The sequence below is a fragment of the Phycodurus eques genome, chromosome 19, assembly GCF_024500275.1.
Source record: "Phycodurus eques isolate BA_2022a chromosome 19, UOR_Pequ_1.1, whole genome shotgun sequence".
Lineage (NCBI taxonomy): Eukaryota > Metazoa > Chordata > Actinopteri > Syngnathiformes > Syngnathidae > Phycodurus > Phycodurus eques.
Genome location: NC_084543.1, coordinates 8,627,292 through 8,645,419, shown reverse-complemented (window position 1 = coordinate 8,645,419; position 18,128 = coordinate 8,627,292). Strand labels below are relative to the sequence as shown.

The following is an 18,128-nucleotide window of genomic DNA, read 5'->3' as shown; positions in this document are numbered from 1 at the left end:
ATGGAGCATAGGGAGTTCAAAAATCCTGGCAGCGGTGGGATTCGAACCCACGCCTCCGGAGAGACTGGAACCTTAATCCAGCGCCTTAGACCGCTCGGCCACGCTACCACATGAGTGACTTGGCGACATTTTAAAATCAATTAAATCAAATCCAATCAATTCGGGACCAATGTGTCACCGCCTCGGTTGGTGATCCCAAATTTGATTAAAAACAGAATTTAAAAAATAATAAATCAATGATAAACACTTTTTGCAATTGTTTTGTTGAGTAAAATACTTTAAAAATTGAACAGAATTATTTCAGGTATAGATAGGCCTTCCTTAATTTAAAAAAAATAGTTTGCACAACAATTTTGAGTTGCCTTTTAAATAAGACATTGCAATGTCAAGAAATGGAAATAACATTCCTTATTGCCAAATATGTTTGGGGGGGGGGGGGGGGGGAATAGATTTTTGCTACTTTAATAGCAAATACACCACTATTTGGCACAGAAAATTGTAAATCTGACTCTAATCTTTGCCTCAACCGTTAACCTCATAGCATACATACCCAATAAATCATCCACAGGTTGGCAAAATATGACACGGTGACCAACTGTTTAGAGCATCTGCCTCACAGTTTTGAGGGCTGGGGTTCAATCCCCGGCCCCGCCTGTGTGGAGTTTGAATGTTCTCCCCGTGCCTGCGTGGGTTTTCTGTGGGCAATCCGGTTTCCTCCCACATCCCCAAAAAACATGCATGGTAAGTTAATTGCCAACTCTATATTGCCCGTAGGTGTGAATGTGTGTGCAGATGGTTGTTTGTTTGTCTGCACTGCGATTGGCTGGCAACCAATTCAGGGTGTACCCGCCTCCTGCCCGATGATAGCTGGATAGGCTCCAGCATGCCCGCGACCCTAGTGAGGAGAAGCGGCTCAGAAAATGGATGGATAATTCAAATGTACCTATTAACTTATTCAATTCCAAATAAAGTTGATTTGTTTTTTTGAAAATGCTACAATAAAAATTTTGGTAAACTAAAAAATGTTACACACAAAAAATAATTAAGTACTTGGTTAATTAATTATGAATAGTTTTAAAAATGGAACAAATTATTTTATTATTCAAATAAATTGGTTTACATATTTTACTTTTTTTAAATCACATCTGCAAACAACCTTGCCCATCTGTTCATTTTAAAAATCAAATATAACCCCTGAGCTCAAAACTTTGCCCACCCACTGAGAAATGCCACCGCTATCATGTTGCATATTAGAGAGAAAATTTGCACTTTAGCAACAAGCGTTTACTAATAAAAATGCAAACTTTATTGATTTATTTTTCTATTCTCTGATTGTAATTCTTTTGTTAACCATACAATATTCCAATAGAAATGTGTTAGCTAAACAATTGTATTGGTTTTGGCTCCACAGACCACATTCACAGAAGACAAACTCAACAATGAAAGAGCAACTTCCCGAAAAAAAAGAGAATCTTGCCCAGAAAACTTGATGAAGCTGAAACGCAAAGCACTGTTAGCTAAAAAACTGTTATATAAAAACAAAAACAAAACAAAAAAAGGCAGGACACTTGAAGGACTTCTTTTTGGTAAAATGTGCACAAGTGCAGTTACTCCTCCATCAGCGCCCACGCCTCCTCAGCTTTCATGTAGTACTGGTTCGCCGATCGCCCCTTCATGGCCTCCATGGCAGCTTCGGCCGCTTGTGTAAACAGGTCGCCTGCAGGGAGAGACAATGCGAGAGGTTAGTGGTGGGAAAAACATGCTGACATAATTTTTTTGTGAGGCAAGCTTGAAATCTGAATCTTGCTTGACGGTATTGTTGTGTCTTCACCTGCTTTCTGCGGGTCTGCCTCAAGATTGTAGCCCCCCGCCATGAACATCTCAGCCTCTCTGGCCAGCAGGCGGTAGCGAGGCTCGTCCTGTATGCCGTCGAACTCGCCGCCCTCGTCGTGCTCATCCATGTTCAGCGCGCTGTCGTACCAGCGGATCGCCTCCTCCCAGTCCTGCTGTCTGTCGTGGTAAAAAAAAAAAAAAAAAAAAGGAAAAGTGAAAACATTGAGGCCATGTCCACATTATAGAAACATTTTGAACCACTGTGTATTCGAAAAATGTTGAAAAAGTTGACAGGCGGCGTTCTAAACACTGACTGTAAGGCTTTAAAATCTTCACACACCACCAACAAAATAGAATTTCAGTGCGCTTTAATGCAGTTTTCCTAAAAAATATTTCCCAGGTATGTGTGACTATTGTTATACAAAACTATTATTTTGTTGAATGAATAGCAAGAAGTGGATTATGCAGGTTAACAAGACCTCCTGCCATCTAGTGGAAGAGTAGTTAACTGTTCTGCATGTCACTATATGTCGTTGGCATAGATAAACGAATAAAAATACATTATTTGTAGTAAATGAATAATCATTTTCGTGAAAATGAAATGGGGAAAAAAGTGAAATCCAATCTGAAGATCTCAGCACAGTGGTTGGGAATTACAGACCTTGACAACTGGCAGGGAATTTACTCCAGGGGGCAGTAATAACACATCTTCAGACATTGAAGTTAAAGCCTCGCTCTACCTACCTGTCGGCCGGAAGATTAACTCCCGTGTCGAAAGCTCGGGCCACCGTGATCATTGAAGATCTGTCGCCGGCTTCGGCAGCCTGCAGTAGATACTTGAAGCCTTTCATCCTGTTTCCTGCGTTTTCCTGAAAGCGACACAACAACGTCACTGGTCAAAGGAGTTCAGAAAGAACAGAGACAGGAGGAGGGAAGCTGCACCTCCAGCTCCATGTTGGGCAGGATGTGGTGGGGCAGCTGAAGGCAGCACTGGCCCAAGGCCACGATGGCCTCCAGCTCGCCGCACTGGGCGGCTCGCTCCAGGTGAAACATGGCAGAGTCCTCGTCCCACTGCTCGTCCTTCTCGCAGAAGCGTCCCGCCTCGTGGTAGCGCACCATGGCCAGGTGTACCTGGACACCAGCAGTGTTTAAACTACAACACTCAAACTTTCCTTCTGTTTAGTTTTTTTTCTAGGAAGGTGGCGTTTTTCATGACTAACTGGTGAGAGGAGTCTTGGCATAACCATGACACGTACATTGCGCAATAATATTAATTACATGACATGTACATTTCATGTATATGGCCATGGAGTTATTTTTTGGACTCTGTGGATTATTTCTAGGTGTGTTTTCTCACCTTTCCCAGGATGGACTGGCCGAGGCGCTTCTGGAACAGCGAGCTGAGTCGCTCCACCTCGGTGGCCACGCAGGACGGTCTGTGCACGTGAGAGCGAGACGAGTGGAAGAAGCTCCACTTCTCCTCTGTAAGCTGCATGGAAAAACACAAACACACACACAGGTTTATCAGCAACTTCTCTGTTGCGTCAACATCAATGAAGCACACTCCCTCAGCAAGGCCGTACTGCTCTACTTGATCAACTTGAGGAGCGCAGGCCTGTTGGTTTGAATGGGGGAAAAAATTAAAAATCACACTAGAGGCGGCCACAGAAGCACACAGAGAAATAAACGCACACAGAAAGGAATGCACGGAAGAACACACAGAAACACTTGCACATGGAAGCCCACATGGAAACATGCAAGTCGCACATCGAATTGCACATTGAAATACACAGACTCAGAATCAGGAAACACTCAGAATCACACAAACACACTCAAATGGGAACACACATGGGAAAACATGCATACAGAAACACAAAATGCACCCAAAAAAATGAACACACACGTGGAAAGAGGTAGATGATTGGTTTGCCTTTGATTTTTCTTTGTGTAGCAATTGAACCAAATCTCTCATGCTGCATGTACACCACATGGACAAAAGTCCTGGGACAGGCTTCTATTCATAAGACGTTTTTGGACATTTCATTAAAGCCCTTTTCTGCTTATAAATCCATGTTTGGATGAGTTTGCTGTGGAGGAATGTGAGGGCCCTGACCTCAACATGAATAACTTCCCGTAGGTGCAATGCCGAAGCAAAACTTTTGTCCGTATAGTGTATTTGGGCTCAAAGACACAATGCTGCACAGGCAGATGGCGTGCTTTTGGAGCCTCCATGCAAAAGCAAAAAAATCACCCCTTGGTTTTCATCAGAGGCTGAACTTAGGTTCTCAGAGCCTCTCGGCGTAGCAACCAGCGCCCTCAAGTGCGGGAACACAAAGGACGGATGAATTGTGAGGGAAGTGGAGGACAAAGGAAGGAGAGGGAAACGACGTCCCCGATGATGAACTGATTAAATGTGGCACACCGGCGTCTCGTATGTTGCTTTACCCGTCTGATACTGTCTTCGTCCGACTCAGAATAATGTCTTTGGTAGTGGTGGCGGGCCTACAGCATTTTGGGACAAGACATGCATCATAAAACAACTGTCGTGTGGAGAAAGGAGAGTGTAGCAAGAGAAGCTAACAGGGATAGGCAGGAGGTACTAATGACTGTTTAAAAAATGCATTAAGAAGACATAAAACCGTCTATATTGGTCACATTGGAGTGTTTACCCCGTCCGGGTGGTCGTTGGGGTCCCCCTCACTCCTCCTCTCGCTAGGGTAGCCGCTGTCCCCGCCGCTGTCCGACTCCTACGCGCACAAACCCACAAAATGTCACATTTCAGCTCACTGGACTCCACCGTATGGGCTAAAAAGTTTCATTTCATACCCTGTGTTCCCTTGCGTTGTCCAGTCTTTCCTGTTCATACATACCAGTGAAGGATAAGCCTGTACAAAAAAAAATAAATAAATGTAACATTGATTGTTTAAAAGCCATTTTGGCTGTGTTGCATAAATAAAAAATAAAATCAGTGATTAAGCGACATGAGCCTTCAAGCTACAATATTTTGCTGCGGGTGCCTGTACAACGCTACATGAGAAAATATCGTCAGAGGTGGAGGGGGAACGGTGTTACTCTTTGAACCATGCAGTTTTACAGCTCATTTTATGATGTAATAGCATTTTTAAATGTTACTTTATTCCAGATTGTGGTTAGAGACATGTTTTCACAAAAGGGGATTTGTTTCCCCAAGAGAAAGCAATTGATTTGACATTACCTGTAAAGGAAAAACAATTTTCAGTATTCCCCCACTTATTCGAATTTACTACTCAGGAATTCAAAAAGCCATCCATCCATCCATTTTCAACACCGCTTATCCTGGCTAGGGTCGCGGGACGCTGGAGCCTATCCCAGCTGACTTCGGGCGAAAGGCGGACTACACCCTGAACTGGTCGCCAGTCAGTCGCAGGGCACATATAGACAAGGACAACCATTCGCACTCACATTCACATCGTCACTGAGTGGGAACTGAACCCACGCTGCCTGCACCAAAGTCAGGCGAGTGTACCACTACACTATCAGGGACATTCAAAAAGCCTAAATTATATTTTTTTTTTCGGGGGCGGGGGGGACGGCTATCCTGCGTCACTTGCTGAAAAACTTCCCTATTCTCTGTTTTTAGGCTGTTTCTAATGCCCCCAAATCACTGTCTAATAGTAAAGTAGTGCTTTGGTGCTATCTTTGGAAGTTTTGTGCTATTTGTGGAATGGCTCAGTCCCACTAATAGTGGAGGATACATTAATTTCTAATTCTACAGCAGTTATGCTCAGGTGAAGAATAGTAAAAAAAAAAAAAAATGTCAAAGCTTGTTTAGCATCAGGAGGTATGAAGAAAATGGCAGAAAGGGCATGTTTTGAAGAATGTCATTGTAATTTACAATGAGCAGGGGGTGGGGGGTAGGGGTCGCTAAAAATCTGAAAATAATTTTTGGGGGTGAAATAACTATTGATTTAATATTAAGGTCATATCGACCAGCCCTAAGGGTTTTTCATGTCGCACCAGACACTGGTGCTGACGTTATCTAATCATGCAGTGTTGTCGTGTGAAACGGCAAGATCTCACATCACTGGCTTTTGTGTGAAAAGACCCCGTCTACTTAAATGGCTCAGCTTTTCTCTGTGTGAAAGCGGTTTACGCTCTGCCCCAACTTTAGGAACTCCAGTGTCTCCAATTAACATACGCACCGACCGGAGACCTTCCCATGAACGCGGGCGCCACCAGTGGGGAGCAAGGCACCGAGTCCACGTCGCTCATGCTCTCGTCCGCTGACGACGTCTCGGATAGGCGGGACAGCAGCGGCGGCGCCCGGCTCCCGGACATGGTGCGAACGCGGGGGGAACCGCACTGCTCCTCGCAGCCCCTCAGCACCGTCTTCGCCGATTTCTATAGTGAGAGAGTGGGGAAACATCAGAAGGGGAGCTGGAGGGAGGTGGAAGGTGTGGTCAGCGAGGGGAGATGGCCAACCAGAAGTTTGTTGGTGCAGTCCAGCTGCTGTCTCTCGCCCGGGGACAGGTCGAAAGGCGTCAGGCCCATACTCTTGCAGATCTTGTTGCACAGGTGGGAGTGGAAGAAGAGCGCCATGCCTCGCACGCCTGATGACACAAAGACTCCTGACTTGACTGTGAATGATGTCCTAAACATAAGAAGGCGAGATCCGTACCCAGATTCCCATCGCCGAAGTCGGTTCCCTTTTCCGTGTGAATCTGAGGGTCGGTGTAGAGGTCGCCTACACCCTGGATGTCCACCACGATCAGCTGGTGGCCCGAACGCTCAAAGCTGAAGTGACTGAATGCCTGATGGACCCAAGACAACAGATGACTATTCAGGATCTAAGAATTCCAATTCCCTCGGAAATTGTATGTAGTTGAAATGTTATAAGTACAGGAGACATACATTACATCGGGAAAGCAACCGCATTTTCTTTTGTTACTGCCTTATTGCACAAAGGAATACATAAATGTTTTTGTCCACGCCTGCTTTAGAAGAATGCAACCTCAACTGTTCCACAGTTTTCCCTTAACCCCCAACTCACCTGTGGCGTTAGTCTGATGTTATCATCCCGCACAAAGCCCGAGTTGGAGTTGTACTTGATGTACTTGCCCTCGATGTAATGCTCCAAGTGGAAGAGCGGCTTCCCCGGCCTCTCTGTCATCTCCACCACGCACATCTGCATGATGTCCACCTGACCCACGTTGACGACCATTTCCAAACATTAAGACTGGTCCTCTGCCTCAAAGTGGAAATGCGATTGGGTCTAGTTTACCTGTTTGGGAGGCCGGTGGCGGTTGAACTCCTCACCCCAGAGTTTGGCCTCCATCTGCAGTCGGACGTCCTCGAAGTAGACGCTCTTGTCCACCGTCTCCATGTAGCGCTTGGAGACATAGTTGCAGGCCGACTTCCAGTTGTTGCTGTGCGAGAAGCTAGACAGCTTCTTCCTGCGAGCAAAGACCAGTTGAAAAGGGCTTCAGTAACAGGGAACTATTGCCAATTCACGATTCCCCATTCTCAAATTTTTCTGTCAGCCTAACTGTTTGCTGGGAAAAAAATTACAGGGGGCTACCCACCATCTGTCTAATATACAAGGTTCAAATTTGGTAACAATTGGGCAAAATCTCTAGGACAAGTCTAGATTTGAAGCATCCGTGGAATGGGCTGGATTGGAGAAGCGACACTTACACGTTAGGGCTCTTAACCTGAATGAGACGTTTGCTAGTCATTAGGCAAACGTTAGTAAGTAAACCCTGTAGTGCTCACTTCAAACCAAAATGGCTGACTTCCTGTGTGTTTTCGGGCATGGCTTCTACAGATTTTTATGTTGGTCAACTCATGATGGACACACTTACCAAATCTCATGCTTCTAAGTGAAACCGTCTTTCGGGGCTGACTTTTCAAAGATGAGCATTTTGGTGCATAGTTCTTGACATAACGGCCATGTTTGGTTTTATGGTTTATAGAGAGAAGATCCCTACCATCAATACTTGTATTGATTTACGGACAAAAGTCTAAATGCAAAACCCTTGAAGCCTTTCACCATTTAAGGAAGTGCTTAGAAAACTGGGTCACTCGAGCAAGACTCCCACCACATACATTGGAACGCTTCAAGGAAATATTTCTACTTACGTTCTGAAACACTCCCTCATGGCTCCTCTCCCAAACAGCTGTGAGAAAGATAAAGATAGTCAGTCTTAAATAGAATTTACACTGCAATAGTGCCTATCAACGTGTTCCCCAACATAATAATACCTGTGCAGCCATCTTGATGTGGACCTGGTCTTGGGCCCACTCGCCTGTGATGGCATTATACCTGCAATGCATTCAGAATGTTTACTCCTCATATGCAAAAAGTCCTTTTTTTAATTAATTAATTAATTTATTTATTTTAACTAAATATACTGTACACAGTATATTTAATATATATATATATGTATATTTGTATATTTGTATATATATGTATATTTAATATTTAATTTATATATATATATATATATATATATATATATATATATATATATATATATATATATATATATATAATATTTAATTTAATGGTAATATTGAATTCATGCGTTTTCCGTTGTTGTTTACAGCTATTTTTAGCATATGCTTCCGAAATATAATAAATACGTATTGAATGCTATTTTTTCCATTATACTCAAACGTTTTCAGCAACTGCTTTATTATTATGTTATTTTTTAATATTGACTGCAGCTGTTTTGCATTATAGGAAACTATTTTCTGCATTTAAAAAAAAATTGTGAATCCATACCTTTTCCATTATAGTCAGACATATACAATAACTGCTTTAAAATAATGTGACAAACACACACTCCTAAATATACTGTACACAGTATATTTAGGAGTGTGTGTTTTTTAAAGCAGTTGCTGAAAATAGCTGACTTTAATGAGAAGAGCGCGAATGCAATATCACATTATTTTAAAGCAGTTATTGTATATGTCTGACTATAATGGAAAAGGTATGGATTCACAATTTTTTTTTAAATGCAGAAAATAGTTTCCTATAATGCAAAACAGCTGCAGTCAATATTAAAAAATAACATAATAATAAAGCAGTTGCTGAAAACGTTTGAGTATAATGGAAAAAATAGCATTCAATACGTATTTATTATATTTCGGAAGCATATGCTAAAAATAGCTGTAAACAACAACGGAAAACGCATGAATTCAATATTACCATTTTCTTTTCTGTAAATGTCTGACTAACATGCAAAATGGTGTTTTCAATCATTAAAAAACATTATGCAATAAAGAAGATGCTGAAAATGGCTAACTACAATGAAAAATGGCTCTGTTAAATATTTAAAACAACAGCTCACTAATGTAACGCTTTGTCAAGACATCTTTTTAGCCTAGCTATCAACTAAACTAGTTTTAATAGATTCTATCTGTTTATTTGTATTGATTTATTTTAACATTTTCTGCATATTTATTGATTTTAACCTCTTATCATGTCATCTTACTAATGTTAACTTTATCTGATTTTGTGAGCTTTTATTCTCTCAATCTTGTATATTTTTTTTAATTTCTAATGCTTCCTTTTATTTGTTTTATTTGTTTCCTTGTATTGAGTGGCATTTCCTACAAAGAGGTGATGAAGTAAGATAGTGCTTCCCTATTTCACTTCCATGTTTGACTTATTTCTTTTCATTCTCTTACATTTTATTGCTCTGCGGGTGTGTAAATGCACATGTACAAGTGTGTGTATGTGTGTGTGTGTTTATGCTTAGAACGTGTTGTTGTATACCTGTTTTATTTTGTACAGCACTTTGTGCTACATTTCACTCATTCATTCATTTGCCGTACCGCTTGTCCTGTGCTACATTTCCCATGCATGAAAAGTGCTATATAAACAAAGTTTTGATTGATCGGTTGATTTCCTTTTAACGTCACATGCTCGCACCAACATGGACTAACTCGCATCTTAAGTGCAGAAAAGAAAAATTGTGTTTTGTTTTGTTTCACCCGCCCGTCACAAATCAGTCGCCGGACCTCACTGCAGTACCATTTGTTATGCTCTCCATAAACACAACCCACTCCACTAAGTAAGTGAAATGCTGCATTATCTCTAAATTATTCTTTTATTATTCCGCCCCTCCCCCCTCCATGTATGCATACCACCTGGTTAGCGTGCCTGTTTGTCTTGGCCCAGATATGGGTGTGGAAGTTAGTGAACACTTTGCAGAATGTAGGAGCGCAGCTCAACTGGACACACATTTAAAGTATTGTTTTTGGCCTACAAACCACATCGGGCTGAGAACACAATGTACTGTTTGGCTCCATGATACTAAAGGGAGCATAAAGAAGAGGAGGAGAGTAAAATTAGCACATGAATAACCGCCACTACCCCCATTTCTCTCTCTCTCTCTCTCTCTCTCTCTGTAGCTTACATAAGAGATTCAATGTGAACAGTAAACTCAGCGAAATAAACCCCCCCTGCATTGTGCGTCTGCCAATGGCGTTACGTGGCGCAATGTGTCTGAGAAGCCAGCGCTTAAGCTTTCAGGGTTTCTGCATCCAAATGCAACAGTCAGCAGGCAAACAGGCCCCATTGAGCTGCTGTTTTTGACGTAAAACTAGACCGCACGTTCAATTGGACCAGGCTGAACTGGGTCTGACTCAGTGGCGCTAAATGTAAAGCGCTCTGCACAGAGGAAGTAAACAAGGTATTGATTGGAGCACACTCGTAACAACAAAGAGGTTTTAAGGTATTATTACAGTGATTGGGAATAATTATCATGACTGTCATCAGGTATACAAACACCTGTGCAGCTCCAATTAAAGTTGGAACAACACTACTTTGGCGTTCACATGCCCAATTGCGAATCCATTTCCAAATTTGCCTCACTTCGTGTTTACATTGATTTGCACGTTAAGCGAACCTCTCCTAAGGATTTATCTTGCTATGTCTTTGTTTGATCCAAATCAATAGTTACATTTGGTCTGTTCATTTCCTGTTCACACGGTAAATATTAGTTGCAAGAATGTAAACAGGAAGGTCAGTGGAGCAATAGTACTTTTGCATTGAGATTGTAAATTTGGTCCATTCATTTCCTGTTCACAGGGTAAAAAAATATATATATATCCAAGGGTATCAAAATGAGTCACAAAAAAATAACTTAAGATCGTTCTCTTCTCCTCTTGCTCACAAGAATGCAACCAGGAAGAAAGCATGGTAGAGGGATTAGTGATGGAGACAGCAATGCCGCAGTTAAGACGACATGCTAAACCGAAGACGCATTTGCTCAGTCAGCGATTTCATCTGTTTGCACTTGTCTCTACCTGAAGTTACCTCAAACAAGATTCATCACGCCAGCTAACAATCGTACTACTATCTTATCGCCACAGATTTGGATTCGAGGTTGCTAGTGTGAAGCCAGCCTTTGATGTGATTTGAGTTTCGTTCACTTCAAAGGTGTCTGAACCAGTTTGGAGTGTTCACATACGAGCCGAAAATGGCAACGAACCTGCAATCTGAGTTAGTTTGGACAACTGAAAAGGGCCCATTCTTAAAAGGAGAGAAAACACACACATTTTATCTCGTGAAAGAAACACTTCCCTTCAGATAGTCCAACTTTGTGGTCAATACAAGAGATAAGTACATGTGAACAAGATGATAAAAGCCAACATCTAGACTGAGTCACTGACTGGAAGCACAAACACGTATAAATACAATTTTAAATGGATTCCCACCTGTAGCGCAAGCAGGGTTCGGTCTCTTTGTCCTCCAGGTGAAACTCGGCCCAGGGGTCCGGCATGGCTTTGGCCTTTATGATGGCGTTTTTCCATGTCTCCTGTTGCAACAAGCAGATTAAATTAGTTTTCAAAATTGAAATGACCTTCTTTGTTTGTTTTTCAGATGGAAAAATGGGGTGTACAGCAAGAGTGATTGAGTTCATCCAAAACACTGAAAATGCCATTGTTTTGATCAGAACATTAACTAGTGCAGTCATTTATGTTGAGGATTTCAATTTGGAATAATGGAGTTCAATTGTTTGTTCATTTGTAAATTTGTGCACCAGATGGCACCATGTTTCCCCATTTAAAGCATGCAGCAAAAATTTGACTCATTACCAATTTCCACAACAGTGCCTCACTACTCATATAATAACTTCCTTTCGCGTCCAACTTCATAGGTCTCCTCAACTAATTATACTAATAAAGGGTTAAAATACTTGATGTGTTAGGTTCAGATGGAAGTGGTTTTCAAAGACTGACTTGTTTGAAGTGGACAACAATATTATCATTTTGAGTGTTTGGGACAGATGAGGGTGGATAGTTAAGTGACAAAAATGTTCCATATAAAATTATTAAAAATTACATTTTTGATCCCCTCTTTTTTTTCCAATGTGAATTTCAATCTGGACTAGTGGATTGTTTATTTATTTGTTTATTTTACATTTGTCCACCAGATGGCAATTATTCTTCTCCATTCAAAGCATGCAGCAAAAATTTCACTTGTTACCATTTTCGGCAAGGGTGCCTGCCTCACTACTGAAATGATACTGTGACTGTCTTTCATGTCCAACTTTGTCGTTTTTAATATACTAACACTACTAATACAGGGTTTAAATTCATATTTTATATGTTTATTGAGGCTGAAATGGTTTTAAAACACGGACTTGTTTAAGTGGGGAAAAAATTGCCAAAGCGCTCATACTGTTCTTGTGTCTTTTTTATTAATCGACTTAATGAATTTGGAGACACACCAATGTAAAACAGGGGTGACTTGTTTGCAATAAAGCAGGAACCAAGTTGGATGACACGCCAAACACATCATGATTTCTGGTAGCCATCTGTGGTCATGTCTGAAAATAACTTTCTTAGCGGGCGGGGTCATCCGACATGTCAAGTAACTTAATCCTTTACCGCCCAGGGCAGCGCGCACTCCCTTGTACGCCACCGCCGCCACGTTTGCTTACTAACTAGCAAAGGTCTCGTTCAAGTTTAGAGCCCTAACGTGAAAGTATCGCTTCTCCGTCTCGCCAAACATTACCCACGTGCAACCGCGAAAAGCTGAATGTGCACTTATGGACAACAACATTAGGTACGCATGCACATTCAAATTCAAATTCTTGAGAAACAAACAAAAAAAAAAGACAGTTATGCTACTGTCTTGTCTTGTCTAATCTTGCTGCTTATGCTTCAAATGCCCATCTCCGAACAGTTCATAGTACGCATAGCATAATGTATTCTGTTTATATATTATCCACAGTATAGTTTTTATATCAAATTTGTAGCATGCTTTTAACGGGAAAAAAGCATGACACAGTATATTGTACTTTATAAAACCATTTTTTAATTATTTAATTTAATATTTCATAATTTTTTTTAGAATAATTTAAATAAAAAAACATAAAAAAGAATTAAACAGAATGTAAAGAATTAAACAGTATATGCATCATGATTTCATGCTTCAATGCCCATTGACATTGTGCTGGTGTGTTCTTGGCCACCAGGAGACAGAATATGACTTACAAACTAAATACACAGAAGACTGTCTCTTCTAAACTCAGTAAGCTGCAGTAATATAATTAGTCCATTTTCGGAGAGGAAAAAGAATATATGCCTGCGAGTGTTGTTATATTGTCTGTCTACATGTGCTGTTGCTGCACCATTTGTGTTCAAATATCAATTACTTCAAGGATTATATCTACTGCTTGTTTCGTTAGCCCGGCTTTTGCGTTGTTTCTTAGCATTAAGGCAAACTTATGTTGTTTGGTTAAATACAAATAGAGTAATTCTCTTTGTTTTATGTTTAGTTTACAAATAAACTTCAACTTGTAGAGGCAATGAACAGCTGAAAGCAAGCACTTCTGCTTGTTGTACATATTTATACATAAGTATACATATTTGTCACTCCCCTGCTTATGTATAGACTACTGGTAAGTGTAAAGTATTGTATATAGTTTTTTTGCAACGTACAACGCTGCTCCCTATTCTTGCTGCTGTTCATGTTCACTTCTGTGTATCATATTTGTTACAGCTCAATACATGGTGCAGATGTACCTAATGAAGTGTCTGCGTTCCAAAACAAATCATGCAAGTGAATAGAATATAACAACATGAGAAAAGAGAAAAGTTGGAAAAAGGTTAAAGTTAAAGGGAAAAAAGGCATTACAAAACAGGTGAGGGAGGTGGTATAGATGTTCAGCAGTGAAGGGACGGTATAGTATAGTAATTTAAATAGTATAACATACCCGTGCACTCTCAGACAAAACGTGGTACGAACCTTCCGCCAAATGCTCTGTTTGGTTCTACGTGGGAAAAGGTGAAGAAAACGCACCACTTTTCTTTAGCACAACACATAATGCAATAAGACAAAACAATGATGTTTTGGCAAAGCTACAAAAAAAAAAAAAAAATACATTGTGTTCCTAAAGTGACAAAAAAAAGGACCCATTGAAAATGTCATTTTTCATCCCAGCTTTATAATGGCATAAACTAATGCAATCCTTTATGTTAAAATTTTACTTTGGACTAGTGAATTTCAATTTCTTGTTTTTAAATTGGTCCACCAAATGGCGCTATTTTTCCCCATTCAAAGCATGCAGCAACGACGTCACACTTTCTCACCTTGTACAAGAAGTCGGTCTTGGGGAGAGAGTCCGAGAGCGGGCGGTTGTTGACCAGGTTCTCCATGTAGTGGCAGATCACTCGGGTGGGGTCGTCCAGGATAGAGCAGATGAAGGCGTCGTCTTCCTCGCCGTCGTCATCGTCGGTGAGCGAGGACACCCGTTGCTTCGGCGCGCTCCTCTTGTCAGAGGGCCTGGTGCCGCTGCCTTCCTCCTCCATGCTGAACATCAGCTCGTCCTCCATTGAATCTACTAGTGTTCTAAAAAAAAAAAAAAAAAAAAAAGACAGAAGACAATAGGTCATATTACCAGGTGGTGGAACATCCATCAATCTATTTTCTATAGCACTTAGGTTGGGAGTCGTGTTCTAGTTGCAAGTGAGCCGGCGCCTATGCCACCTGACTTTGGGCAGGAGCCAAGGCACACCCTGTGCTAGTCACCAGCTAATTTCAGGGCACATATCGGCAAACAATCATTCACAATCACATTCACAGCTATGGGCAATTTTTAAAGTCTTCCCCTGTGCTGCTGTGTTTTTTTAATTTTAGGATTCATATCTAACAACAGGAGCAGCTAGTTTAGCTGACTTAATATAAGAATTAATCTATCCATTTTCAACACCGCTTATTCTGTTTTACGGTCGTGGGGCGCTGGAGCCTATCCCAGCTGACTTCGAGCGAAAGGCAGACTACACCCTGAACTGGTCGCTAGTCAGTCGCAGGGCAAATATTACGGTGGCCTGGAAGTGCAAAACAATATAACAAATTGTGAAACACTTTTATATTTCAGGAAACAAATTTAATAAAGCCAAAACACTTTTACATTTCAGAAAACAAATTAACAAAAGCCGAAACACTTACAAAAGACGAAACAAATTAGAAAAGACCAAACACCCGGAAAAGGAGCGTCCCAGTACACAGACATTCTTAGAAATCCTATGCCTTTTCTCGGCAAGACCCGCCCCGCTTCAACATGATTGGCTCGTGCATCGCGGGAAGGGTAGGCTACGCAGATGGAACGATAATGTCCATCCCAAATAGCGATTGTATATATGGGCACCCTGAACAGCGAGCCTGCATAGGCGTTTGATTCTGTATGTACAATATATTGTACTTGATCACATTTCTTAAAGCATAAAAAGATAGATTAAGAGTTAAGGAAGAAGCAGGTTGTTAAAGAGAGAGGATGCTGGTGAGAATTAAAGGGAAAGTGTGGATATTTGCAAGGAAGCTGCCGGCTCCATTCATTTGAACGTACCGAGCGAGGGATCTACCTTGCATACATTCTGGTCACAAGCTATGCTTTTTCATCAACAGGCATATTATACATTATGAATATAGTTTAGCAGAAATGCAATCATATTCATAAAGTATAATATATTGTATATACAGTATCAAACGCCTAAGCGGGTTCGCTGTTCAGGGCGCCCATATATACAATCGCTATTTGGGATGGACATGTCATTCCATCTGCGTAGCCAATCATGTTGAAGCGGGGCGGGTCTGCCAAGAAAGGGCATGGGATTTCGAAGAATGTTTGTGAACTGGGACGTTCCCTTTCCGGGTGTTTCGTCTTTTGTAAATTGTTTCGTCTTTTGTAAAAGTGTTTTGGCTTTTGTTCATTTGTTTCCTGAAATGTAAAAGTGTTTTGGCTTTTGTTATATTGTTTTGCACTTCCAGGCCACCATAACACACAGACACAGACAACCATTCACACCGTCACTAAGCAGGAACTGAACCCACGCTGCTCGCACCAAAAGCAGGCGAGTGTACCATTACACCATCAGTGACCTAGTATAAAAATATAAAAGTTGAAAAGTTAACTGCATCATACCGAGAGCTAATATTTTGGTCACCTTCAATGCCCATGCGAGGGGTACAAATATTTTAGGAACAACATTTCAGGGCACCGCAAACAAGGCTAGCATTAATAAACATGGTAATTTCTCATACATGAGCATTATTATATTTGTAAAGGCGGAGGGACATTTTGTGTCGGATCTCAGTCGAAACCTCAAACAGGAACCCGGCAGGAAAGATTCAAATCCAGAACCTCAATTATATCATTTATGAAAAAATTTCCATTCAGACAATCGGATTTCTTTTTTTTTTTAAATTATTATTATTTGTCAATCAGAGCGTGCTACTTTTTCAACGTTCAAAGCATGCAGCAAAAATGTCACACTTTCTCCCCAAACAAAGATTATAATAAACTATAATTATTAAAATTGCGATCTACTGCCGACGCAGAAGACATAACTAATCCACATGGCTCAACATTCAAATCAGATGTCAGATTTTGTATTAAGGGTTCAACAAGGCTCATTTAACAACAAGGCTCATCCAACTGATGCAAAGCAGTCAAAACTAGCGAGAAACAATTACCACGAGCAATATTGTATTGTTACAGGGTAAGTAAGACCTTGCATCAAGAAATGCTGTTGGCTCACTTTATTAGTTAATTACTTAGCATTAATTAGCATTAGTTATCCTTAACACAACACAAAACCAAGCAAACCTACAACAGTTGTAGCTTCAAAGCATGCATCAAAAAAAATTTACACTTGTTACTGTATGCTACTGAAATAAAATTCATTTCCAATGTCATAGTTGTTTTCTATACGGGTACTAAATACAATAAAAATACAATTCATATTTGATATGTTTAGCTCAGGCTGATTAAAGCAGATATATTAACAGCACTATCAAAGGACTTCTCTTGTCCTCATTGGATAGTCAGGGGCCACATTTGACATGTGTTGGATCTCAGACGCCACACAGGAAGGCTGAAATAAGGACTCGAACATGAACCTCAGACGTGTAAACCACTTGTCACCGTGTACCATTCTGAACGTCAACTACGAGCAGATTTTCGGATGATTATGCATGTTTTGAATAGTGTGCTATAGCTGGGACAAAAGTGGACCATGCATGTCATTGATGCACTATATTCAATAGCAGCATAGTGCAAAGGGAATCCCTAGCCCCATAACGAGCATCAAGATTCAGCCATTAAAATATGATATGCAATGCGTTAAACGAACCCACCAAACCTGTAGCTTGACACTTTGTGACATGCGTGTAAACAAGCGCTCACGTCTTCAGGCCAACTGCTTTTCTCTCGTGGGCAAGATTTAACGCGGTTTGACCACTGCACCGGATCGCTCCCCGCCTCTCCAGCGAGCCCTGCGGGTCCCGAGGCAAGCGGTTCGATGGGGGAGTTGCTCGTGACGGTTGCACCAGCCGCCACACCGATGTGGACCGTCAGCACGTAACCTCGGTGTTCCGCCGCAGCCCCGCCCCGCACGGGCTGCCGCCTTTTCGGGCTGTCGGAAATATCAAAACAAACGCAACACGGCTCTGGAGGTCTTTGTTCAGAGACGAATAAAATAAAAAAATTATCGACGCAAAATAAACATTTGACATATTTTAGTGATACTTTGATGCTTTTAAACAGCTACCATCACAGGAATTTATACATTATAATTCGGAAGAGGCTTGTGAATGTAGCGACTGATTCTGCGGAAATGCTCGCACTTGAACACTTGAAGGCCAAGCAGACAACCAGTTGTGGTACTTTTACAAATAAACGTCTTTTCAAAGCCATTTTTAAAAACACCCCTGCAAAACTTTCGAAAAATAATCGTACACAAACGTCACGTCCTCCCTCGACATTGTCCGTCATTTTTCAGACTTCATTCGCGCTGTT

The 18,128-nt window shown here is 41.1% G+C and overlaps 1 protein-coding gene and 1 non-coding gene across 7 annotated transcripts; both read right to left on the bottom strand.

The window, feature by feature from the left end:
• Positions 1-26: 26 nt before the first annotated feature.
• On the bottom strand, positions 27-108 carry trnal-aag (transfer RNA leucine (anticodon AAG)). Its single transcript has one exon. It is a non-coding gene; the product is annotated as a tRNA-Leu (tRNA).
• A 1,175-nt stretch (positions 109-1,283) lies between these two features.
• Positions 1,284-17,772, bottom strand: eef2k (eukaryotic elongation factor 2 kinase). 6 transcript variants are annotated; one of them, XM_061706827.1, is made up of 19 exons: positions 17,473-17,771; positions 14,422-14,680; positions 14,046-14,102; positions 11,539-11,639; positions 8,074-8,134; positions 7,951-7,988; positions 7,094-7,265; positions 6,863-7,012; positions 6,491-6,623; positions 6,295-6,422; positions 6,015-6,213; positions 4,660-4,718; positions 4,503-4,580; positions 4,279-4,335; positions 3,191-3,322; positions 2,776-2,964; positions 2,578-2,702; positions 1,832-2,010; positions 1,284-1,717 (listed from the first exon to the last, which is right to left on the bottom strand). In XM_061706827.1, exons 2-19 carry the CDS (start codon positions 14,662-14,664, stop codon positions 1,608-1,610), a joined length of 2,211 nt encoding a protein of 736 aa, XP_061562811.1. In that variant the 5' UTR covers positions 14,665-14,680; positions 17,473-17,771; the 3' UTR covers positions 1,284-1,607. The 6 variants fall into 6 exon arrangements, with proteins under 6 accessions (XP_061562811.1, XP_061562812.1, XP_061562809.1 ...); XM_061706828.1 differs by having other exon boundaries at positions 17,517-17,771; XM_061706825.1 differs by having other exon boundaries at positions 17,468-17,770.
• Positions 17,773-18,128: the final 356 nt, after the last annotated feature.